The 23,817-nt window shown below is 57.3% G+C and overlaps 1 protein-coding gene across 2 annotated transcripts; it reads right to left on the bottom strand.

The window, feature by feature from the left end:
• Window positions 1-1,153: 1,153 nt before the first annotated feature.
• On the bottom strand, window positions 1,154-23,779 carry LOC123814734 (plasmanylethanolamine desaturase). Of its 2 annotated transcripts, none has more exons than XM_045832666.1 (6): window positions 23,553-23,779; window positions 15,461-15,580; window positions 7,108-7,199; window positions 5,764-5,908; window positions 4,326-4,478; window positions 1,154-2,209 (listed from the first exon to the last, which is right to left on the bottom strand). In XM_045832666.1, exons 1-6 carry the CDS (start codon window positions 23,674-23,676, stop codon window positions 2,088-2,090), a joined length of 756 nt encoding a protein of 251 aa, XP_045688622.1. In that variant the 5' UTR covers window positions 23,677-23,779; the 3' UTR covers window positions 1,154-2,087. The 2 variants fall into 2 exon arrangements, with proteins under 2 accessions (XP_045688622.1, XP_045688621.1); XM_045832665.1 differs by having other exon boundaries at window positions 4,266-4,478; window positions 23,553-23,778.
• Between the last annotated feature and the right edge of the window lie 38 nt (window positions 23,780-23,817).

The raw sequence follows: 23,817 nt of genomic DNA, 5'->3' as shown, positions 1-23,817 counted from the left end.
CCTGAGTCCTGCCGAACCTGAAGTCAAAACCACCTCTGCATTTTTCAGTTATATGAACTTACAGAATTACTTTTGCTTGCTATAGCTTTCTATAACTTATGAGTCGATGAATTCTAATACCCCTTTGTGGTCCCTTCAGTCACAAATCCAGTCTAGTGGTGGACAAACTTTAAGGAAAATGAAGTTATGGGTCACCTTTTTAAAAAAGTGCATCTGTGACTTCTCTTTGTCATTTGTGTCCTCAACAGGCTTTTTCTTCTAATAACGTAGACACTCTCCAGCCCAGACTAGATTCTGATGGTGATGCCTGTAGTGTTCACCACTGATTCCCAGTGCTTGGCACAAAGGAGGTGCCTTATGAGTCCTTGTTCAGTGAATAAATGGACAAGACACTTATTTGTCTGAAATGTCCAGTGTCTCCCCACGCGCCTCAGCCTGTGAGGTTCTGTGTAACAAGTGTCCACTCTTCCAGCCCCCCCTCCCCCCTTCCCCCTGCTCACTTCAGTCCAATCACACCATCACTTAAAAACCCCAAGCTTGTTCCTGCCTCAGGTCCTTTGCACTTGCTGTCCCTCAAGAGTCCTCTTTCCCCAGTGCTCACCCCAGCTGGCTGCATCCCCACCTCCAGGTCTGGGCTCAAATGTCACCCCCTCAGGCCCTCCCAGGCCACGCTGCCGAACAGCCCACTCTGCTTTTCCAGGGTGGCTCCATGCTGCTTGATTTTCTTGACAAATCAACATCTGAATGCCCATGTGCATTTATTTATGTTTATTGTCCCTTTCCCCAGGGGGTCGTCTCCACTAGGGCGAGTCCTCGTTTGGTCTGTGCACTGCTGTGCCCTGGGGTCCAGGCCAGAGCCTGGTACACACTGGTTGCCAAGGAACATTTGCTGAAGGAATTCACTAACAGGGATCAGCCTTTGTTACTCTCTCATCGTGATCTCTTGCAAAAGGACCATTCCTTAACCAAATCACGAGTCCCCTCCAAGTGTTTGGAGCAGATAGCGCCAGTCATTAACTGTCTCAGGTGGCAAGGCCTCCGTCCTGAGCCCGGGGTTGCCGGGGAAGCTGGGAACAGGCTAGGGTGGCGCCTCACCCTCCAGAGTCCTTCCCCCGCCTTCCCCAGCCAACCAGGAAACACGAGGCTGCCGAGGTTAAGTAGACTCTTGCTGCTTTGTTATAAATATATTATGTACATCCAAAACATGACATTAAAATATTACTCCATGTTACAGAAAAGATATTAAGGCTTTCTATTATTTACATTAAACAAGCAAGCACCTTTAAAAAAAAAAAAAACAAACCAAAACGAGAAAAGCCCCACTCTTCCTTCCCTGACAGACCCCGGCCGCAAGAGCACTGTGTCCCCTTACAAGTGACTGAGACCCACTGCCGGCCGCGCCCTGTGAAGTCATCCTTCATTCGCTTAGAAACATCCGCTCGGCTGGAACCACGTGGGCTGATGGGGGAGGGGAGGGGAGGGTCCAGACTTGGGGAGGGGATTCTGGCCTCTTCTGGCCGCCTGCCCGCAGACCCTTGCCGCACTTGGCCATCCGTGAATGGACAGGCCGGGCCGCGGCTGTCCACCAAGGCCTTTGGGGTCAGTGTGCAGAGCTACGGCAGGGGAGCTCCAGGGACACTTGGGTGTGCCTGGGGGCTCCCAGACCACCGCGGGCAGACAGAGAGGGACAGTAAGACAACTCAGTCGCCCCAAGGCCAGCCGTGCCGAAGGGCCGCCCAGGGGGGCTGCCCAGAGGGGCTGGGGGAGGCTGCAGTGTAGGGAGTGGGGGCAAGCGTCCGCTCCACCCAAGGGGCTCCTTTTTCTGCAGAGTCAGGCTTGGCAGACAGAGCAGCTCAGGTAGCTAGGGAGGGGCCGAGGAAAGAAAACGGGGGAAAAAAAAAAGGAAATTAAAAATCAGTGGCTCAAGTATTCTGTGTCACAAAGGGTGGGCCGGGGGTGCCCAGGCCCAGCCCAGGAGGCATCCTCTCCACCTGGAGGGGCCAGCGCGAGGAAGGCTGGAATTTGGCAGATGGCTTCGGTTTGGGGAGGCCGGGGAAGGTTGGCAACAAGGCAGCAGGCTGGAGGAGTTATTTGATCTTCTGGGCCCATTTCATGTCATCTGCCCGAGGCTTCTCACCCGTCAGGCCCTGGATGAGGTCCTCCAGGCGGCGCCAGAAGCCCACTCTCTCCAGAGGGTAGTTGAGCCAGCCTGCAGTGGAAACAGGGCGCCGGGGGTGAATGGGAGAGCAGCGGTTGGGGGGACACAGGGGAGAGCCGATCCTGCCCGGGGCAGAAACTACAGGGAGGGGGTGTGCAGAGGGGAGGGTGCAAGGAGTGATCAAAGGAAGAATCCGGGAGGGGGGCCACCCACCAGTGGGCTCAGGGGCTGCTCAGAGAAGCCCTCATACCCTCTCTCGTTCACTTTCTTACTGAGCACGCACTGTATGCTAGGTATGGTGGCTGTTTTCTAGCACTTGGTTCAAATGCCACCTCTCCCAGGAAGCCTTCCCTGACCACCACTTAAACTATACTCCATGCCTGTCACGGCCCCATCTTTTATTTCTTTATAGCCATTATGATAATGTAACTATTGTCATTAAGTCAGCACTTTCCTGTTTTTTAATTGTTTTTTTCTCCCCAACCCCCAACTAGAATGTCAGCTCTGAACAGTAGAACCTCATGTTCTTTCACTGTTAATGCCCAAGTGCCTCGAATGGTGCCTAGCACACAGTAGGTGCTCAACACACATTGCTCACAACCTTATTTCACATCTGTAGTAGTTTCCCATCCAAACCAGGCAGACACTGTCACCAGCCCCCTTTTCCACAGGAGGAGACTGACTGAGGCCCAGAAGAGAGTTTCCCGGGTGGTAGGTGGCCAACCCGAGACGGGCCCCAGGCGGGGCCGAGCAGTTAACTGAACACCTACGCAGCCTCGATTCTAGCCCCCGCACCCGCTCTCAAAGACCATGACTTTAGGATATGCAAAAAAAAATACTTTTTTGTGGCTCTCAGTTCTGCCTTCAGAAAAGCAAAACAGTCCCCCCCACAAACAAAACCCCAGTAGCTTATGGAGTACCTACTATGTGCTAAGCACTTTGCACCTGCCCTGTGCCATCCCCAGCCTAGCCCTGCAAACAAAGGTGGATGTGCAGGAAGTGGCTGCAGCCCCATTTTGTGGACGAGAAACACGCCACCCGGGGAGGCCGGAGTCTTCTACAGGCACACGTGGAGGGAGGAGATGACAGGTGAACCTGAGTTGGCCTAACTTGATAGCGGTTTATGTACTTAACCTTGAAAGACACCCAGCTGGTCCTGGCAAACCTGCGCACCTGACCTCTCCGGCACTGGCCCAGTACCAATGGCGTATGTGCGTGCCTCCTTGCTGTTCCTCAGTCAGACTCCGGGCATCTCTCTGCCTCAGGACATTTGTACTTGGTGTCCCCCTGCTTGGCCCGGTCCTTCCCCACGTATCTGCAAGGTCCCTCCTACACGTACTCCAGCTTTCTGACCCCATCTAGGAACAGCCACTCTCTGCCCTCCACCCTGCTTCGTCCTCCCCCCGCACAGGGTTTCTCAGACCCGGACTTGGTCACCTTTCTCGAGGCTCTGCCCTCGAGCCCTCCCCTCCAGCCACACCGGCCCCCTTGCTGCCCTGTGAACAAATGCGCGTGCCCCCCCCTCAGGGCCTCTGCACCCACCCGCCGCTCCCGCTGCCTGCAGCGCTCTTCTTTCAGATCTGGGACTTTCTCCCTCAGCTCAGATGCCACCTGCTCCGTGAGACCGTCCCTGGACCGCCCTGTTCAACAGGCGAAGCTCCCCATTTCCTTCCCCCACCCCCTGCTTTACTTTCCTCCACAGCAGTTAGCGCTGTCAGATGCAGTGCTTCTTGTCTGGAACACCCCATTAGAATGTAAATGCCTGGAAGGCAGGACTCTTACTGTTTTGTTCAGTGCTGTGTCCTACGTCCAGAGCAGTGCCCGGCACATAGTAGGTGCTTAATAAATATTCCCTAGGTAGATGGGTCGTTGGAATTACAACTCCATGAGGCTGGGGGGGGGGTTCTGTCTTGTTTACAGCTGTGTCCTTAGCACCTAGCAGAGCGCCTGGCACATAGCAGGTCCTCAATTAATGTGTTCTGAGAGAACGTTCCCCCAGGGCGAGGACTGTGTGACCTCCCACTGTGACCTGTGCCCTTCTGACCCGGAGGATGGAGTGACCCTGAGGGGTGGGGGTGGCCTACTCCAGGCCGCCCTACAGCCGCACCTGTGGTGATGCAGAAGTAGGTCTCGTGGGGAGAGACGTGGTGGATGCGGTGGTGCTTACGTGGCAGGATGACATGCCAGTCCTGCAGGAGGGTGACCCAGCGTGGCAGCCCGAAGTACGTGTGGGACCACTTGTGGATCTGGTTAGTGAAGGTGCAGAAGATGATCAGGCAGAAGATGAAGCACTCCCAGGGGTACAGCTGCTCCAGGGCTTCTGCAGGGCGGGGAGAGGGTGGGTACCCACAGGGCCCACACAATTGTCACACGGGGTGGGGACTGACCCCCAGCCTGGCTTTTACCACCTGCCCGGGGCAGCTCCCATCCCAGGCTAGCACCCGGGTGCCAGCCTCCCACATGGCCTCGGGCAAGCTCAGACTCCCTTCTGCTCAGTGGCGGACACTCCTGCTCAGTAAGCACGAGTACTAGTTAAGAACATGGGCTCTAGAGGAGTCGCAGCACTGGGTTCAGATCCCTGCTGTGACGTTTCCTGGCTGTAGGAGTCTGGGTCAGCAACTGCCTCTTGACGTCTTAGCTTCCTCATCAATACAATGGGAGTAAGTCTTCGTCTAGGTCCCCTAGAAGCACCCTGAGACAAGGATTCGGGTGCATGTGATTTATCGGGGGAGTGACGGAGGCAGGACAGGGGCAGCACTAAGCAAAGATGGGGTAGGGGGAGTCTTGCCTTAGCCCGATCCTCGAGGGAGCCGGTCCCACTCAGACAGGAGGGGGCCGGCCTTTTGTAGGTGGTTCCTGTGACTGGCTTGGGGCTTATCTCCAGGGGAGAGATGGGACCTGCCCTAGCAGTTCTCAGAAGCGGCCGCTGGGGGCCATCACTCCCAGTGGCCAGGCCAGGGGAGGGCTCCACTTCTTGGGAAGAGGATGTGGGTGGGACACCGCGGCTCCCACTGCAGCACAGGCACCCATCACATCCACCCATGGGAGGTTGCTCTGAGCACCAACGAGGTGTCGAGTTGTCAGAACAGGACCGGGAAGAGGAAGGGCTCATTCCCCCACCTGGCAGACAAGGCGCAGGGAGGCGAAGGCACTTGCTTTGGGACATGTTCCCGCTCTAAAATAGGTAGGACAGAGATCTGAACCCAGGGCTGTCTGAGTTCGCAGCTGATACTCTGTCCACGAAGCCAGTGCGGCAAAACCAGGAGCTCGCAGGGCCGGGCAGGCGATATACAAACGAGCAAGGGGGGCGGCGTGCAGGACGGCCGGGAGTGTGGGACTGCGGCGAACCGGGGAGCGTGGACTCGCCCTGTCTGAGGCGGCAGCCGCAGCTCCGCTCCAGTCCAGCGGAGAAGCCCAGTGCGAGCAAGCACCCGGGGCGACCAGGTTGAATTGTGTGAGAGAAGCTGGGAACACAGAGCTTTGCATCAAATACCCCAATTCTACACGAAGGTTGCCAAAAATAGTTTCATGACCTTGTGAGGGGCGAAACACACACAGGAGCCCCAGGGGGCTCACGGGGGCCCGGCCCCAGCGGGCACGCTCACCGGGGCTCTGGGTGCGGAACGTGTAGGCCATGTGCAGCAGTGGCAGCAGTGTCACCAGGCAGTTGTCCCCATTGGTCTCGATGAAGTCGTGACGCGTGATGGCCGTCGGGTCGATGTGGTGCTCCCGGAACGGTCGGATGAAAGCCTGGGTAGGACGGGGCGGGGGGTGGGGGGGAGAGGAGATGAGAGGGCGCATGGCTCCAGCCACCAGGCCCACGGTGGCCGGCCGGCCCCTCCCCACAGCAGCCTGCACACACTGCACCCCAGCTCACTCCCGGGCTTTGAGGTGCTGGGGCATCCCATCACGCCACGGGTACAGACCCCACCCAGCCTTCGGTGTCTAGGTCTAGCAGCTCCAGCGGAAGACAGGCCGAAAGGACCCGGCGGGGACCTCGGGCTGGTCCTGCCCCCCTCTGGGCCTCAGTCTCCCCACCTGGGCTGTGAGGAGTCCTGGAGACCATCTCTGCCCTTCTTTCCCACCCGGAGACAGCTGAGGAGGCCCTCACAGTGACAGGCAGGGCCCTTGGCTTCTTCCCAGCATCTAAGTCCTTCTTTCTGGTAATCCCCTCCTCCTCCTCCTCTTCTCCTAGAATTATTCTGATGGGGCTAACCCCACCATTCCCTGGTTAAGAGTGAGCATGTGACCCCAGCTTGGCCAATCAGAGCTTCCTTCTGGCCAGTGACTGGCTGAGGGATGGGCATGTGATCCACGCTGGACCAATGGGAGTGAGCCTTAGGATTTTGGCTGTAACTCTGGGAACGGAGGTGCTCCTCCCCCTGGGGGTGGCTGCTGAGCTGGGAGGATGAACTTCTAGGAAGCTGGAAGCCAGCAGGGCTGTCTTACCAGGGGGAAAACCTACGTGAGAGTGAAGCCAACACAGAGGAAGGCAGAGAGAGACCGAGAAGAATATGGATGGTCTGTCTGTCCTGCAGGACCCAGCCATGCCTTAACTTCCAGGCTCTGCTCCTGAAATTCTCAGTACACGAATCAGTACCTTTGCTTGTCATCAGCCAGTTTGTACTGGACTTTCTATAACTTACAGCCAGAAAGGTCTGACTGGTAGAAGATCAAGTTCGACAAAAACAAACAAGTGAGCCACAGCAGGGCAGGCAAAGGAGAAGAAGAAGTGGCCCTAAAGTCAAAGGGTTCTGGGGAGGCGGGCACATATCAAAGCTCTCCAAAAATCCCAAGGGAGTCCCGTTCTAGTCCTGGAGGAGGGGCACACAGGGCAGGTGGGGAGGGTGGTTTCCATCTTCCAGACGGGGAAACAGAGGCTCAGACATCAGAGAGCCCGACCCCCTTCCAGAGGACACAGGCTAGGCTGGGTCCAGATACACACGTACCTTCCCCACGATGGGCAGCTCCACGGAACCCCACGTGTCGGCTCCCCAGTGCACCAGGCCAGACAGGAAGTCAGCGATGAGAGCCCCTGCAACTGTGCACAGGAACAGGGTGAGTGGTGGGCCAGGGGGGCGGGGACACATGAGGGGCATCTCCCTGCCCGCCCACCCCAAACCGGGGAGTTGCACATTCACTCACTCGGTGGTTTGCTTGCTCATTCACTCATTAGTCAGGGGAAAGGCTGTTCCTCCTCTACTTGGGACACTTGTCTGTGAATGGAGCCTCAGGCATAACACTGCTGGCCTCAGTCTGAATCTGTCCCTTCACTTGTTCTGCCCCAGGGGAGACGCAGGGACTGGAGAGAGTAAACTGGGCATGCTCAGATCAGCTCCACAGCTCCCTGTTAGGGACTGACTGTCCCCAGCTCTGGCCCCCAGAAGTCCTTTGTAGGGAAGCCCACTCTGCTGTAGCGTTGCCAGTGACTAGGCGGCATTGTCCTTCTGGGGTTTGGTGTCGAGAAAGTTCCTTAGCTGCAGACAGACGCCATGCTCCCCAATCCTACCTAGCTCTGATCAACAAGAAATGTGATTATTTGGCATCCAGCAGCCTTTTCCTTGTCTTTGTTCCCAACTGGCTCAGAACTGGAGTGGGGTCCCTTTAGAGACCCCAGCACCATTCGCTTGAGGGTTCAGTATGACACAGAGGTTAAGAGCTGTTAGATCTGGACTTAAATTCCAGCTGTCGTTCACTAGCTGTGTGATGCTGGGCATGTTACTTAACCTCTCTGTGCCCAAGATGCTTCCAGATGGATGGGAATGACGATGATTAAAAAATATAGCAGCTACCATTTATTGAGCACGTTCAGTGTCAGACGCAGGTGCTTCACAAGCTTGAGTTCAATAGATTCTCATAACCTGTTTGAAGTTGGTCCCTTTTTATTCTCACTTTACAGGGAAGGACACAGGTTTGGAGAAGAGCAGTAACTAGACCGAGGTGGCACAGGTGGCAAGCGGACCTGCCTCGGGGTCCAAATGTAGCACAGCGGGAGGCACCATCACCTCGTACACACGGGGAAACCGAGGCGGAGAGGCGACCACCTTCCAAAGGAACACCCCCGGGCCGCCCCCCACCACGCTGCCCTCTCGCCGCATCTCAGCCTACTGAAGGGTGCGCTCCCTTGCGTGTCTCGGGGCCTTCGCATTTGCTTTTCCCTCTGCCCGGACCATTCTTGCCCCAGAGGTGACACAGCTCACTCCTTCGCTTCCTTCAGGTCTTTACTCAAAGTCCTCCAGGCACACCTGCTCTAAAACTGGACCACTGTCACCTTCCAGCATCCCCATCTCCTGTCTCCCGTCACCTTGGACGTCAGGGGCTCGGTAAATACTCGGCGAACGACTGATGTAAACACTAAGCACAGTGCTCGGTGCACAGTGAGTCCTTAGTACTCATTGTAACTGTAACCCTGTCATTCAGTCTGCAAGTGGCCTGGCCGTCTGGGGTTCGGAGCCTGTGCTGTGTGCCACGGCTCTGGAGCCAGACACGCACCAGACGCGAGCTCCCTGTCCCTGGGCAGAGAGACACGAGGCGGGAAATGCTGTAAAACGTGGCAGGGAACAAATGCAGATTTCAGCGACCTTAAGTGTAGCCCACTGGGTCACGTGACTTCAGGCAGGCCCTTTCCCGCCCCCTCCCCAGACGCAGTTTCTCTGTGTGAACGTGTCGTTCGAGGCCCAGCTAGGCCACTGAAAGGTTCCCTGAGTTCTGTGCTAGGGCCCTCAGCCCCTCGGTGACTGACCAGGGCCCTGGGGCACCTCGAAGGCTGCAGCAAAGTCCCCAGGGGCCTCCCTGGGGAGTGGGGGTCACGAGCGAGGGGGCAAGAGAGGGTGTGCAGGTCGCTGCGGACAGGCAGTTCTGATGCTTGAGCCCACGTGAAGGGGCGGCCGTGAATGAAGACTTCCCGGGGGCCCTGGCACCTCCACCCCATGGGTGCCAAACATGGAACAGACGGCAGGGGCAGGGGAGATGCGGCTCTGTGCAGGCACCTGCAAGTTCCTGGGGCCAAGGACAGGTGGGCAGGTGAGGACAAGCACCACCTCCTGGAACGCGGAAGCCGAAGGACAAGCCGTAGGGTGACACTGCCCAAGTGGGGCCCTCTGGGCCTGTGTACCCAGGGCCCCGCCCAGGGCCGGGCAGGCCTCCTCCCCAGCGACAACACTGGGCGGGTGGACTCAGGCTAAGAGGGTGTGGGAGGTCACGCAGGAGGGAGCCAGGGCTGCTGCACTTGCTCCGCCCCCCCCACCCCCGCTGGCACCCCGTCCCTCCCTGAGGCTCTCCGAGTGGCTGGCCCCCCCTCAGCCTTCTAGTTCGGGGCCAACATCACCCAACCCCTCCTGGGGAAAGCCAGCCTCTCCCCTCAGTCAGGTGCTCCTGGTCACATCTCTGTGCTGAATTTCTCTCACGGCACCTGTCACCGCCTGAGATGGTGCCATTTCTTATCCCCACTTCTTGGGTGAGGAAAGGGGCTCTGAGAAGTTGACACCACCTCCCACACTGTTCTGTGGCATGGAAGTGGCAGCTGTGGGATGGGAGAAGGCAGGCCTGCCTGCCTCTAACACCAGTACCCTTCATGCCCCTAGACTGCACCTCAGTCGGTCCAGGGGCATTGACAGAGCTCCCATGGCCCAGTGCAGGGGGCTCTGCACACCCTACTTTGTGTCTCCTGGGGGTGGGACAAGAGGAGAGGCGGCCAAGATTTAGGGTGAATCCAGATCAAGGCTCGGGGGCCTCCTCTCTTGCTCCCCCGTGGCTCTCCTACCCTCGGGGCCTCAGCATCTTCCCTTGCAGAGCGGCCGGGGTGGAGCCTCCCCCGGCACCGAGGGGCCTCTGGGGCTCCATCCCGGCCGCTCTGGCAGTGCCTCTACATGCTGCCCACACGCAAAGGCGGCCCCCCAGGGGGTGACCTGGTGCCCCTTCACGTTCCTCTCTCTCACCCCTGTTCCACGCAACCACTGATCTGCTGCTTATCCTAGACCGGTTCTGCCTGTTCTGGGACGTCACGTAAATACGGTATGTGCTCTCCTGGCTCTAGCTTCTGTCATTGGCATAGTGCTTCTGGAGTCGCCCGTGTAGCTGACGTAGCAGCAGCTTCACCATCGTTATGGCTGAGCTGTGTTCCGAAGTCTGGAGGCACCACAGCATGTTTATCCGTTCCGCAGCTGGACACCTGGGTGGCGTTAGGGTGGGGCTGTGCTGACTCGCCTTCCTTCCGGGAAAGCGCTCATGTACCCGCCCGTGTGCAGACAGACGCCCTCGTCTCCTTTGGGTCAAGATGTCAGCTATTTGTCTATTTAGTTTAGTTTATTTTTAAGATGTTACTTATTTATTTTTGGAGAGAGGGGACGGGAGAGAGAAAGAGAGGGAGAGAAACACTGATGTGTGAGACACACACCGACTGGCTGCCTCTCACACGCCCCCACCGGGGACCTTGCCCGCAGCCCAGGCACCTGCCCCGACTGGGACTGGAACAGGTGATTTCTTGGTTCGCAGGCTGGTGCTCCATTGCTGAGCCACACCAGCCAGGGCAAATTAGTTTTTCCCCTTGACATTTATTGGGCACTTCAGGTACCAGGCCCTGAGTAAGCACCTTAAATGCTTTATCTCTTTTAATCCCTGCACTGCACGGAGGCCAGTCCTAAACCGGTTACACATCTTATCTCCCTAACCACCCTGAGCATTTAATCCTCACAGAAGACAGAAATAGTCATAGAAGCAATGCAGATGGTCCCCGACTTACAATGGTTCAACCTATGACTTTTCAACTTTATGATGGCACGAGAGCAATACACATAATAAATTACGCATGGTATTTCACCGTGTATTATAAAATGAGCTTTGTGCGCTGGCGTCGCCCAGCTGTGGGCTAATGTAACTGTTCTGAGCTCGTTTCAGGATGGCCAGGCTGAGCTATGGTGCTCAGCAGGTTAGGCGTACTAAATGCATTTTTGGCTTCCAATATTTTACCAGGATGAAACCCCATCCTAAATCAAGGAGCATCTGTATTAGAAGAAACGACATTTGTGGTATTGGTCAACAATAGAGCACTTCCTGCCAGTCTGATCCTATGCAGAAGGTGTTGAGAAGTGCACCAATAGGGGCCACAGCTCCCCACATCTTACATGAGGGCTGCGCGCTCAGTGCCTTCCACAGAGCGTGCAGGATGGAAGGGGGAGGCGGGTAGCTTTGCTGTGGAGAAAGCTGGTGAACGCCGCCTGGGCTGGAGGGTCACACCGGCAGTACGCACCCTTGCTAGGATGTGATGACAACGACCCTTCCCCTCTGAGCTCTTCCTCTGCAGAACATGCACCCCAGTCTAAGGAGAGCCCCGCACCACAGCACAGGGGTGTGTAGTGAAATGCCCGCCCCCCTCAGAACTGTCAAGGTCACCGAAAACAAGGAAAACATGAGAACCGGTCCCAGCCAAGGGGAGCCTACAGGACACGACAGCCAAACGGGATGGGGAGTCCCGAGTGGGATCCTGGAACAGGGAGAGGACACCAGGTAGAACCACGGCACACCGGACGCACCTTGGACTTCGGTTCACAATAACGCATCCATACTGGGACACCGATCACAGCCGATGCACGATACAGATGCAGGACGTGGGATGCCAGTCACAGGTGAGACTGGGGGCAGGGGCGCCCGGGAGCTGTCTGTACTATCTGCTCGCTTTCTGTAAATCTGTTCCAAAAATAATGTCTGCAAAACTGCGCGTCACCTCACTTCATGTCCCCTGGAATGGGCCCCACCACATCCCGACGGAGGAGGAAATGAGACGCAGGGGGTAAGGACCGGCCACGGCCCCACAGCGGCTGGAGGGTCAGGGCTCCGAGCACGTGTGGCCAGAGACGTGAGGTGTTTGGGACGACACCGAGCCTTCACGTTTGGGAAGTGCGAATTTTAACAGGACTCACTTCACCCGACTAAAAGCAAGTTAGTGATAAGGTAGGCTAGTGCGGGTGAAGTGCTAGGCACGGTCCCCGGGGCACAGCGAGGGCTCCCCAAAGGTAGCTGTAGCAAGCAGTGTCAGTGCTACTCCTCTCAGAGCCTCTCGGTCTCGTCGCCTGTTAAAGGGCCAGCACCCAGCCTTTGCAGGCTGCCAAGCAGGGGGAGGTGTTCGCTTGGACAGAGGTCAGGCACTACTCTGGGGGAGAATGCGCTCTCCCCTCCTTCGGGGAGGAGACGGCTCTGGGGACCCCCCCGGGCCCCAGGCTGTTTTCTAGACTCCAGGCCTGCTGCTGGAGGCTGCTTTAATGGGGACAGCGGTGGCAGAGGCGGGCACACAGAAGCTTCTTTGTCCTAGCCGGTGGTGGTGGCCGGCGGATGGCTCACCCTGGGGACTGCTTCCGCCGGACTGCCTCCCGGTCTGCAGGACACTGGGGCGGGGTAGGGAATGGAGGATGACTCACTCCAGGCTGCCCTGACTCACCGGGTGGCCCGGAAACAATCCCTGGGCTGCTTGGGCGGGGGGGCCCCACTTCCTTACAGGTCACCCAGTGGGGATTTCTTCGTCCCTGCCCAACTCACGGCCTGGGGTGGAGACGTGAGACAGAGCAGACACTGCTGAGGGCTGGCCCATGGGGTCCTGGGCCAAACCCTGGCTTCCTGCTCAGATCACATGGAGACGCCCCACCTGACTGGTCACCAAAACTCCTACTCTCTTGTTCAAGGGCCAACTCACAAGCCCCACATGACCTTTGGAATAAAAACTCTGGCCTCCTTTCTATTCCCAGAATCCCTGTGCACACACAGCAGCCTCAGGGCCTTTGCACGTGCTGCTCCTGCTGCCCGGACTACCCCTCCCAGAAGTGTCTGCCAGGCGCCCTCCCTGCCCTCTACACCAGCCACTTGTACAGAGAAACCTCCCCTGACCTCTCCCGTCTTCCCAGCGCACGCCCTTATCTCGATCACGTGGCACTGCGCCACCTGTCTGCGTTTATTAACCGCGCGCCTTCACGCCTCTGCCTGCCCTGATTTCACAGGCCTTGCAGAGGCGCCGGGACCTCTGGGGAGATCACGCTGGCGGGGGGGCGGGGGTGCACAGGCTGGCACCGTGCCCTTGCCTTCCGCGTGCTAACACACAAATCAGCGCAGCTACTTAGTCTGATTAGGGACTGTGTCAACACTGCTATCAGGGGACTGTCTGCTCTTATCAGCCCGGAGGCAAAGGTACGAGATTGGGGAACTGACATCAGAGGCGCTGGCCTGTCAGAGGTCCCCTGCGCCCAGGGCCGGAAGCTGCCTGGTCCCAGCCAGGGAAGGGATGGCGGCCTGCCTGGGATGTTCGCTGTGCCGGCTCACACAGCACACGCCTAGGCCCAGGGGCTGCCAATCCTTTGCCCCGGCTGGGCCCGCTGCCTACTGTCTCCTCCCAGTGATAGCTTGGAGAGCCGGGCAGGTCTGAAAGAAAATTTGACCCCAGGCTCTGCTGCTGCCCGGGCGGAGGGAGAGGGTGGGGTGGGCCAAGGGGCAAGTCGCCTGGCCACTCAGAGGACAGTGGTCAGAACCTTCTCACTAGGTTGCCAAGAGTTAAAAGTGCCCAGCCTGGGGCCTGGCACACAGTAGGTGCTCAGGGAATATCCACTGACCACCGAGGCAGAAGGCCCCGGCCCCGGTGAGTGGTATGCTGGATGGTGACCCCTCCCGGCCTCTCCTCGGTCACGGGTCCCCTCAGCACCACGCACACCTGCATTCTGCCCTCGCGCTAGCCCCAGGAGGCAGGCACCGTGAGCGGTTCCACTTAAAAGATGTGGAAAATGAGGCTCGGAGATGCAGTGACACTTGCCCAGGGCCACACAGCCAAGACGAGGTGGGGCTGGGACTGAACCCGGGTCTGCAGGGGCCCAGGTGTGTGCTGCGTGAACCACCCCAGGCGGGGCTGGAGGCCCACACTGTCTGCATTACTGCCCTTGAATGAGAGGCTGGCAGTGCAGGCCCCTCTCACCCCTGGGCGGAGGGGGCGTGTCTGGCTCCTGTGGGCGGGGCCCGGGCTCCCCAGCACTGGATGGGCTCAGCCCCCTCCCCTCCAGCTGGCCCCCTAGCACGTGCCCACCCCCACCCCAGACCCAGATGGCTTATCAGCTGGCCTGAGCACCACTGGCTTAAGCGGCCAGAATGCTTTTAATGAGAGTGTGGGAGCTGAACGCTAGGAGTGGAGACAGTGAACGAATAAGCATGTTGTGCTTCCGGCTTGAGATGGGACTCTGAGCCAGGCCCTTCTCCGAGCCTCAGTTTCCTCATCTGAAAAATAACGAGGTAACTGTGGCACCTGCCCCCCAGGCTGTGGATCGGGGAGGACTGACCGGGGAAACCGCTCGGAAGGCACTGATGAGTTGCAGTGTGCTCCTTCATGCATTCACTCAATACATAGTTTTCGTGCACCTACTGTGCATCAGGCCTTGTGCTTGGGGCTGGGGATGCAGCAGTGAACAGACAGAAATCTGTACTCTTAGGAAGCTGACCTTTGATAGAGGAAACATATAATAAACAGATAACGAAATATATTGTATAAAAATAGGGTGGGGGGAGAGAGTATGACAGGGCTGCCATTTTTAGGGATAACTGGGGGCGGGGCGCCTCCCAGGGGAGGTGACCTCTGACCAGAGAACGGCACGAGGTAGTGAGCCACGCAGGTACCTACAGGAAGTGCTCCGGGCACAGGGGAAAGCTCGTGCTGAGGCCCTGGGTTAGGAGCGGGTCCAGCACAGGCTCAGTGAGGAGGCCAGTGTGGCGGGGGCTGGGTGAGCCAGAGAAGCGTGGAGGGAGAGGAGGTCCGAGGAGGAGCGGGGGCCGGGCTATGCTGAGGAGCTGGTGTTTCCTTCTAAGCATACGGGGGGGGCTGGGGGCGGGGGGAGTGGCCTGACCTGACTGAGGTTCTAACAGGATCCCTCTGGCTGTGTGTGGAGAATGCAGGCGAAGGTGGAAGTGGGGAGACCAGGGAGGAGGCTCCACCCCGAGTCTGGTGGGGTGAGGACAGTGGCTGGGCCAGGGTGGGGCGGTGGAGGGAAAGAGTAACGGTTGGGTTCTGGATGCAGTTTGAAGGTGGAGCCAAGAACGTCAGCCGATGCTTCGAGGATGACCCTCAGGTTTTTGGCCCCAGGGACAGGAAGGACACGGATGCCACTGACTGAGATGAGAGGCTGAGTTCCCGCAGCACGTACTGCACTGGTACACACACATAGGCACACACATCCACACACGTGTACATGCATACAAGTCGCCAGCAGAGGGTCACAGACTCTAGGTGCGCCCCTGGCCCCCGTGGAAACAGAGGCAGGGGGCAGAGCCACGGGCACTCACCGACACCCAGCATTACGAGGGGCGTGTGCTCCCAGCGGGCCAGCAGCAGGAGGTGGACCAGGTTGTAGGCCACGAGGCTGAAGCACAGCACCACGCAGCACCACTCCTGGAAGCGCTTGCCTGTGGGGAGGGAGGGGAGAGGTGAGCGTGCAGGGCAGCTTCTAATTCTCAATCGCAGCCAAGAATCGGGACGTGGGAGTGAAATCTTCCCTTTAAATGTTGCCACATTATTTTTAATAGGCACACGAGCCTGGACAAGCTGAGACTCAGCGCAGCTTTGTTTGAGGTGTCAAATCACTGAAACAACTTGTGTCCATGGCCTGGGGGATCAGCCAAATGAACGCGGTCCACGGGATCTCCGTAGCTAGCAAAAAGCCAGGGTGTGCACGCATTACAATATCCAGGACGTATTGGTAAGTGCAAACAGCAGCCGTTTATACAAAAAACAAACAAAAAAAACCCCACGTGGGTGACACAGAATGGGTGACAGGGCCCCTATGAAAATTGTTTTCCCAGGCAGCTGGTCCCAAGGGCATGAAAGACCCTTAATGACAATAATTTTCTTACCATTAGTGTTTATATCTACTGAGCAGTTACTGTGTGCCAGGAACCAGCTGAGGGGATGCTATTTTGCAAATGAGAAATGTGAGGGCCAGAGTGGTCCCAAGGAAGCAACCCAAGGCCACCTGGCTAGTCAGCTACAGACCAGGACACTGTGGCCAGAAGGTCTTACCTGTCCTGGTGTCCTTGGTCCCTCCCTATCACCCTTATGGCCTTGGCCACATTCTGGGACAGAAGCACCCTAAACAAAAGCCAGGCAGGCCCCTGTGAGTGATTAACCATCAAACATCTTTACAGGGCATGTAAAGATGTTTCCTCCACCAAAAAAAAAAAAAAAAAAAAAAAAGGAAAGAAAGAAAAATTCCTCCTGCATCTGTTCTCTCCTCTCTTTAGTGCTTTGTATGTGCTGTTTCCTTCACCCCTCTGCACCAGGCTGACTGTGGCACTGCTCTTGCAAATCTCGACCTGGAACCTCTGCCTCCAGGAAGCCACCCATGATTCCTCCTCTGACCCCCGGGCTCCCCCAACGTGGGGTCCATCATGTGGGGCTGTCACTGTCTGTATAACATTCATCTTCCCCTACCCAAATGTGAATTCGGGAGGCCTAGGACTGTTCCTGGTTTGCTCACCAGGTCCCTGGCACACAGTAGGTGCTCAATAAATGCTTGTGGAATAAAATTCCCTATGATGATCCTAAGAGACAAACTGCCAGGCTTTGTCTCTGGGCGCCACCCCCCAAGCACTTGAGAAGGAAACCCGTCATTGTTCCCGGTAGGGAAAGAGGCTCAGAGAGGGAGCAGGGGCCTCTCCCCGGTCACACAACAGCAAGCTGCGCCCCGAGCCAGACTCAGAACGGCTGCCCTCTCCTGGCGCTGCCCTGAGAAAAGTCCGAGACTCAGAGCGGGGAAGGGATGTGCCCAGGGTCACATTCCCTTGGCCCCTCCTCATATGGATGAGGACACTGAGGCCCAGGGGGAGCCAGGACCCCGGCAGGGGTCACAGAGCAGCAGAAGGGGGCCCAGAACCCCTCGCTTCCTGCTTCTCGGTTGCTTCCTGCGGGCTGTGCACACCCTTGTAGCCCCAGCTGAGGTCACCGCGATCTGGCTCTGCAGGGCCTTCCCTGCCTGGTTCCTCTTTGTGGCCCAGCCTGGGGCGCAGAAGCAGGAAGCCTGGGGAAGGGAGCCTGTGGGGGGTGGTAAGAGACAGGTGATTCCGCAATGCCAGGAACAATGGGTGACACCCACTGAGGCCTACCACAGCTGGGGTGCTGGGGTTATCCCACATCGGAGGTGCCACAGACCCACAACCTCTGGCATAGTTTGCTCTCCGGTAAAAAAAAAAAAAAGCTACACACACACAGTCACATACAATTCTATTTCCTACTTCCCTTGAGAACACAGGACTCTGGCCACTCTGGGGCCTGAGCAACAGTAGCCACTCCCATTAGAAGGGAGCGAGCAAGGGGCTCCCAGTTCTCCTTGGTCCCCTCCACTGCTGGGGGCCTCATTCTGGGTGGCTCCTTTGGTGGCAGTCCTGGCCAGGTCCCTGCGGTCATCTGAGTTTTTGAGCCCAAGGCACAGTCTCTCATTCAATTCTCAGTCCTTCCAGGTAGGAACTGTGTGACCCCATTTCCCAGATAAGGAAACTGAGGCTCAGTGAGTAAAAATGAAGAGCTGGGTTTTTTCAAAAAAATCCTGAACTCACAAATGGGAGACATGATAGCCTGAATGTTCGGGGCTGTCTTAATTCCAAAGACTGGTCAGCTCTCCCTGCATGCCATGGAGAATGGAGAAAGTCCCTGAAATCTGAGTATACGAGGTCTGCCCAGAAGGTGTCCAGCCATGTAATATGAAAAGTAGAGACATTGACTGAACAAGATACAAGAAACATTATATGTAGCACAATGATGCCTCAGTCCCCTTCAAAGCAGGCACCCAGGGACCTCACACAGTTCTCTCAATTGCCATCAGCTGCCCCATTGTATTTTCCTGAATGTCATCGAAGGTCTGCAATCTCTCCCCTTTCAAAGGTGATTTTAGTTTTGGGAAAAGCCAGAAGTTGCGGGGTGCCAAATCTGGGCTGTAGGGGGCTGAGTCACCAGGGTGATTTGATGTTTCTCCAAAAAACTCTGCGTGAGATGTGATGCATGACCGGATGTATTGTTGCAATGAAGCTGCCAGTCACCAGTTGCCCAGAGCTGCGGCCTCCTGAATCATCCAAATATTTTCCGCAGAGGAATGTTCAAGCTTAATGCAAAATTTGGTGCACATTCTTTGCTCTGCTCACTCAGTCACTTTGAATGTGATGGTCACACAGTACACACGGTCACTCAACGGCATCTACTGCCCTCACTGACTAGTACAGTGAAGTCGTCATTGTTCACACATGCGCATTCCAGTCCGCTCTCCTTGGCTCCCAGGTGACATCACTGTCATGCAAACCATTCTTGTTATATTAACGGTGGCTGGACTCTCTCCGAGCAGACCTTGTATTCCCGTCTCAGCTCTCTTTGGCCCTGGAATCTGGATTCTTCTGCAGACCGAAGGCCTCAACTTTGACCCATAAAAATATATGTACAGTAATGCATGGCCTTCATTTTCATTAAGTCCCTCCTACATGCCAGGCACAATGCCAGGAGTAACCTCAGCTGACCCTCACCATGCACCGTGGACCTCTGCCCCTTCCTTCGGAGGAGGAGACCAGGCCTGGAAAGACGAAGTGACCTGTCCAAAGTCAGCCGAGAGTCACCTAAGCCACGTCAGGGACGGTCAGCCCGGCGGGGCCTGCATGGCCGTGTGGTCTGAATGCTGTCACTTTACAGACTGGTAGACTGGGGCCCGGGGAGGCGAAGGGCTTTGCTGGGACATGAGAGCTCAGGCTGCCGCTGGCAGAGAGCTGGGGCCTTGCTCTCCTGAGCCAGCCCTGGCCTGGCCAGGGCCCCCCGTCCGGGCTGCTTACAGCAGTGACTGCCGGGTGCCCTGGGGAGGGGGCCGGACCGTGTGCGGCGGTTGTGGAGGGCTGTGCGGGGCAGGGGCGGCCAGGCCTCGGCCCTCTCTGCTTCCCTGGGGGCAGGCTGCCGCCAGGGGCTTGGCGCCAGGCCCAAATCTTCCAATTCAGGCAGACGAGCTCTGAATACCCTGTCCTTCTGACGGCCTCTGGCCGCTCGGAGACCCGTGGCCTCAGGAAATGTGGATAGGAGGTAAGGAGCAGGCAAGGGACAGACAGAGACAGAGAGACTGACGTGAGAGAGAACAGAGAACAAGAGACAGAGGTGAGAAAGAGAAAAGCAGATGGAGAGAGAGGGGAGAGGGAGACGTAATAAGAGAGAAACAGCATGCATGGCCGGAGGGCAGGAGAGATAGAGAAATGGAGGAAGAACAGACTGAGGGAGGCGGAGAGAAAGCTGGGCCCAGAGTGTGGCAGGGAGCAGGCCTGGCCAGGGAAGGGGCCCCAGCCTCCGACCTCTGGCTTCAGTCAGGCCCATTTCGGGGACTGAACCCAGGCTCAGCTCTGGGACTCCAGGCCAGGACTTCCGCTCCGTGCCCCTGACCCCCTCTACCTCTCTGCTAAGAGCCCCGTGTTCTCCAGGGCAGGGGGCACCTGTAGTTAGCCAGGGGGCAGGTGAACAGCTGACTCCAGAGACCCCTCAGGATCCACCGCTGGAGCCCAGGGCACCCGAAGAACTGGCATACCCATGGGCAGGCCTCAGCGGACACCTGCCTCACCTGCGGGCTTGCCCAGAAGGCCAGGGGGGGCCTGCAGAGCCTGCCAGGCCCTTTGCAAATCCCGGCACCTGGCACAGGGCGGCTGCTGCTGTGAAACCCAAATCCAGAGCGGGGCAGACAATGGGACTCTCTGGCTCCTGGCACCAGCAGGTCCTTGCCCAGCCAGACCCTTGGGGCCCATGGGATTGGGCTGAGGCTCCCTCCGCCCCAGGCCTCACTGATCAGGTGGCTCCCAGCTCCCAGCAGACACGAGGCCCACTCTCTCTGCTCTGCTGACCTGGAACATCCGTCCCCTGCCTGCACGCCCACCTTGGGCTGGCTCACTCCCCCAGCGAAGACTGAGCACACGGAACCTAGAGTGCCCGCCATCGGAGTTCTGGCTCTGGCACCACTCACTGGTTGTGTGATCTCAGGCAGGTCACTGCTCTTTGCTAAGCCTCAGGAAGTGGCGTCAAGGTGGGCGGGGTACTTGCGAAGCGCTGGCCCTTGAGGAAAAGCAAGTGGATGCAATACCTGGCCTAGCCAACTTCCCCTCTGGGGAGGACAGGTCCAAGCGCAAACCAGGTGGTACAAGTGTAGGAAGAAGACGTTCTTCTCCATGAGGAGGCTACAGAGGGTTTGGGGAGGGGGTGGCGGGAGGTCTCAGCTTCCTTTCCTGTAAATGGAGTCAACGCCAAGGTGCTCCTCAGACAATCGTAGTGAGGATGATATAAGAGCATGTGAAGAAAATGTCCAGCACATGACAGGGCTCAATAAATTTTCTTTGCCTTGTTATTGCTGCCATCTGTCACAGTGCCAACCCGCCACTGGCCCCAGGAATCTCAAGAATCTAGTCCTGCCCAGACTGGTATGGTTCAGTGGGTTGGGCATTGTCCCATGGAACAAAAGGTCACTGGTTCGATTCCCAGTCAGGGCACATGCCAGGGTTGCAGGCCAGGTCCCCAGTTAGGGGCATGCGAGAGGCAACTGATCAATGTTTCCCTTGCACACCAGTATTTCTCTTCTTCTCTTTCTCCCTCACTTCCTCTCTCTCTAAAATAAATAAACAAAATCTTAAAAGAAAAAGAATCGACTCCTGCAACCCAGAACCCGTTCCTGTTCTCCCTTCGCTCACTCAGCTCTAGCCAGCAAGCTTCCTCGCTGTTCTGCGGACACTCCAGGTTCGCTCCTGCCTCAGGGCCCTTGCGCTTGCTGTGTCCCTGGTCTGGACTAGTCCTTCCTCCAATATTTTTGTGCCTCCCTCTCTTCAGGTCTCTGTTTGAATGTCACCTGCTCAGAGAGGCCTTAACTGTCTCCTCTAAAATGCCCCCCCCCCCCATATTTCATTTCCCCCTTCTCTGTCTATATATTTGTCCTACTGGGCAAGAGAGGTATTTCACCTCTGTATCGGGCTTACTGAAATGCCAGCCCCATTGTTTCTTGTCTTGTTCACCACTTTGCCACCAGGGCCTAGGACAGGGATTAGGACAAAGTTGCTTAATATGTAGTGAGCCTCGTTGCTCATTTTATAGGTCAGGCCCAGAGAGGTCAAGGTATTTCCTCAAGGCCACACAGGAAAGGGACAGAGGGAAGAAGCCTATGACATTTGGGAGAGCTAGTGTGGCCATGTTCCCTCCCTCCACTCCGCACACCTCTGCTCCATGTCAGGAGGTGTTATACCTTGACTACAGGCTTGGGTGACCAGGAGGCCGTCTGCAGCCTCAGATCCCAGCACGGCTATTCTTCAGAGAGTGAGGGGCCCTCGGGGAGACCAGAACTAGACAAAGACACCATTGTGGTGAAATGGGGAGATGGGGTCCCTATGGGAGGCTCGAAATGCTCAGGCATGATTTGGCTGAAAGCGGGCAGGGTTTACTCGAATGGACAGGGCTGGGCACCAAAGGAGGAGCCTTTGAATCCTTACCCTCCATTCTCAGGTGCTGAGTCTGAGGACCAGAGAAGTGAGGCAGCTTACTCCCAGATTCCCAGGAAAGGCCAGACTATTGGGTTAGCAATAGGGAGCGCCTACTGTATGCCAGGCAGAGTCAAAGTGGATGATCTCATTTCCTATTCCTAATGACACTAAAGAACAAATAAGATGTACCTTGTACCCATTTTAGAGGCTTAAGAGAGGGAAAATGGCACCCTGGCTGGTGTGGCTCAGTGGATTGAGCGCCAGCCTGAAAACGGAAAGGTTGCTGGTTCAATTCTCATTCAGGGCATGTGGCGGGATTGTGGGCTAGGTCCCCAACTGGGGGCATGAAAGAGGCAACCAATCGATGTTTCCCCTCTCTCTAAAAAAAATTAATAAAAGAGAGAGAGAGAGAAGGAAAATGGCTTGGTTCAGGTCACACACCCAGGTAGCAGAGTCAGGAGGCCAAGCTCAGGCTGCCCTAGGAAGTGCAGGAGGTAGTCCATAGGCTGGGTGTTTGGGGAAAAGGAAAAGGCTGAAGAAACCATGACAGCATGGGCCAAGTGCCTAAGTCAAGTCAGAAAAAAATCACACGCAGAGCATGGTATTACAGGTGCAGAAAGGTCTCTGGTGATCCGCCAAGAGAATGTAAATGGCCCCCATCATGGCAGAGATGGTGCATAGGCCCAGCCAGGCCAGTCAAGCCAGAGGTGGTAGTGGGCCCGTGCCCACCCCAGGCTAGGGCTGTGCAGAGTGGCAAACGTTAAGATGTCGGAATGTCTGACAAACAAAGCTTGGGGTGATAACCATGTTCAGCAGAGGAGCCTCTGACAACTTACAGTCACCTGACTCTGGAGTCCTCAAAGGCACTTCTTTAAGGCCTGGGGACACTTGGCCTTCTTGGAGCCAGGCAAGTGGATTCCTGGGGCTCAGGAGGAAGTCTGAGCAGGGGCTGGGGGCTGGTGTTTGCTGGAGCATAAATGGTAGGCACTGTGGTAAGAAGCCAGGGGCCTTGGCGTGAGGGCCGAATGGGAGCAAGGGTCTCCAAGTTGTGCTCTGGTCTGGGGAATATTGGGGATCCATATCTAAGTCCCAATGGAGGGGCTAAAATATCCACACGGGTAAGGGGCAAGGGATAGAGTTGTGGCTGGTGTCGGGAGGAATTTAAACTGGAGAACTTGCAATGCCCTCCCCACCGGGAATTCCGGAATACTAGGTGAGGGGCTGAGGGGTCCTCCCTGCAGGGAGTTGTTGGGGGGTGGGGGTGGGTGAAGAGAGTGATGGAGGGGCGGGATGGAATAGTGGTCTGTAGTTTCAGCCTCTGAAACTGTAACTAGGATGGGGGTTTGGGGGAAGGGCATCTGGGACTCCGGGTAGCTGGAGGCCCCTGCATTTGGGTGCTAGATTTAGGGGTTGAGATCACTGTTTCTAGCCCAGGGCCCTAGGGCGTGTATTCCGAAACTGGGGAACCTGGGATGGGGTGTGCCCCCTTTTAGGGGGCCTGGGCGGTGCCTGTAGCTGAGGAACTCCCTCCAGCTTGTACTGGGCTCTGGGGTTGGGGGCGTCCCTAAGTCCAACGGCGCTCTTTGCAACCGCGGGTGCCCCGGGGCTAGGATCCAAATCTGGGAGTGCGTTGCGAGCTCTTTTGTGGTCCCCGGAACTGCTACTGCAGTTCCTTGATACGGGGAGGCTTGGCATCCAGAAATCCTAGGGGCTGGGTATCTGGCTTGGGTTTGGAGTGGCGCTGGGATGGGGTCCCCAGACTTGGGGGCACTATTTGCAAACAGAAGCTGAGGCTGGAGTTCTACATCGGGGCCTGGGTCTGGGGTTCCGATCTGGGAACCCGGGGTCGCCGTCCGCTGCCTGGGCTGGTGACTGCAGGCCCGGGTGAAGGTGGGGGTGGCGAAGGTCCTACCTGGCGAGTAGAGCGCGGCCAGCTCGCGGGCCCCGGCGTGCTGCGCGCCCCAGCGCCGGCAATACGTTGCTTCGTCCTCGTCCAGCTCCGGCTGCTGGCCCGGCCAGTCCTCGGTGCCCGCCATGGCCACTGGCCCGGCCCGGCGGGTGCGCTCTGCTGGCAGCGGCGGCAGCGGCTGCAGGGCCGCGGGACCGCGGCGCGATCACGCCGCCCAATGACCGCCCTGCGCCGGGGGTGGCGGCGGCGCCGCCGGGGGCCTCGCCCG

Source organism: Phyllostomus hastatus, unplaced genomic scaffold (assembly GCF_019186645.2).
Source record: "Phyllostomus hastatus isolate PE091 unplaced genomic scaffold, TTU_PhHast_1.1 phas_contig_17, whole genome shotgun sequence".
NCBI lineage: Eukaryota > Metazoa > Chordata > Mammalia > Chiroptera > Phyllostomidae > Phyllostomus > Phyllostomus hastatus.
The sequence above is the reverse complement of the archived record's forward strand: the minus strand, read 5'-3'. Positions and strand labels throughout refer to the sequence as shown.

Excerpts from the sequence above, each read along its gene's own strand:
- LOC123814734 (XM_045832665.1), bottom strand. The coding sequence starts at position 23,676 with ATGGCGGGCACCGAGGACTGGCCGGGCCAGCAGCCGGAGCTGGACGAG. Across the intron at positions 5,909-7,107 it reads AGCTGCCCATCGTGGGGAAG|GCTTTCATCCGACCGTTCCG; the intron begins GTACGTGTGTAT and ends CGTCCTACCCAG. Across the intron at positions 4,479-5,763 it reads GTTCCGCACCCAGAGCCCCG|AAGCCCTGGAGCAGCTGTAC; the intron begins GTGAGCGTGCCC and ends CCCGCCCTGCAG.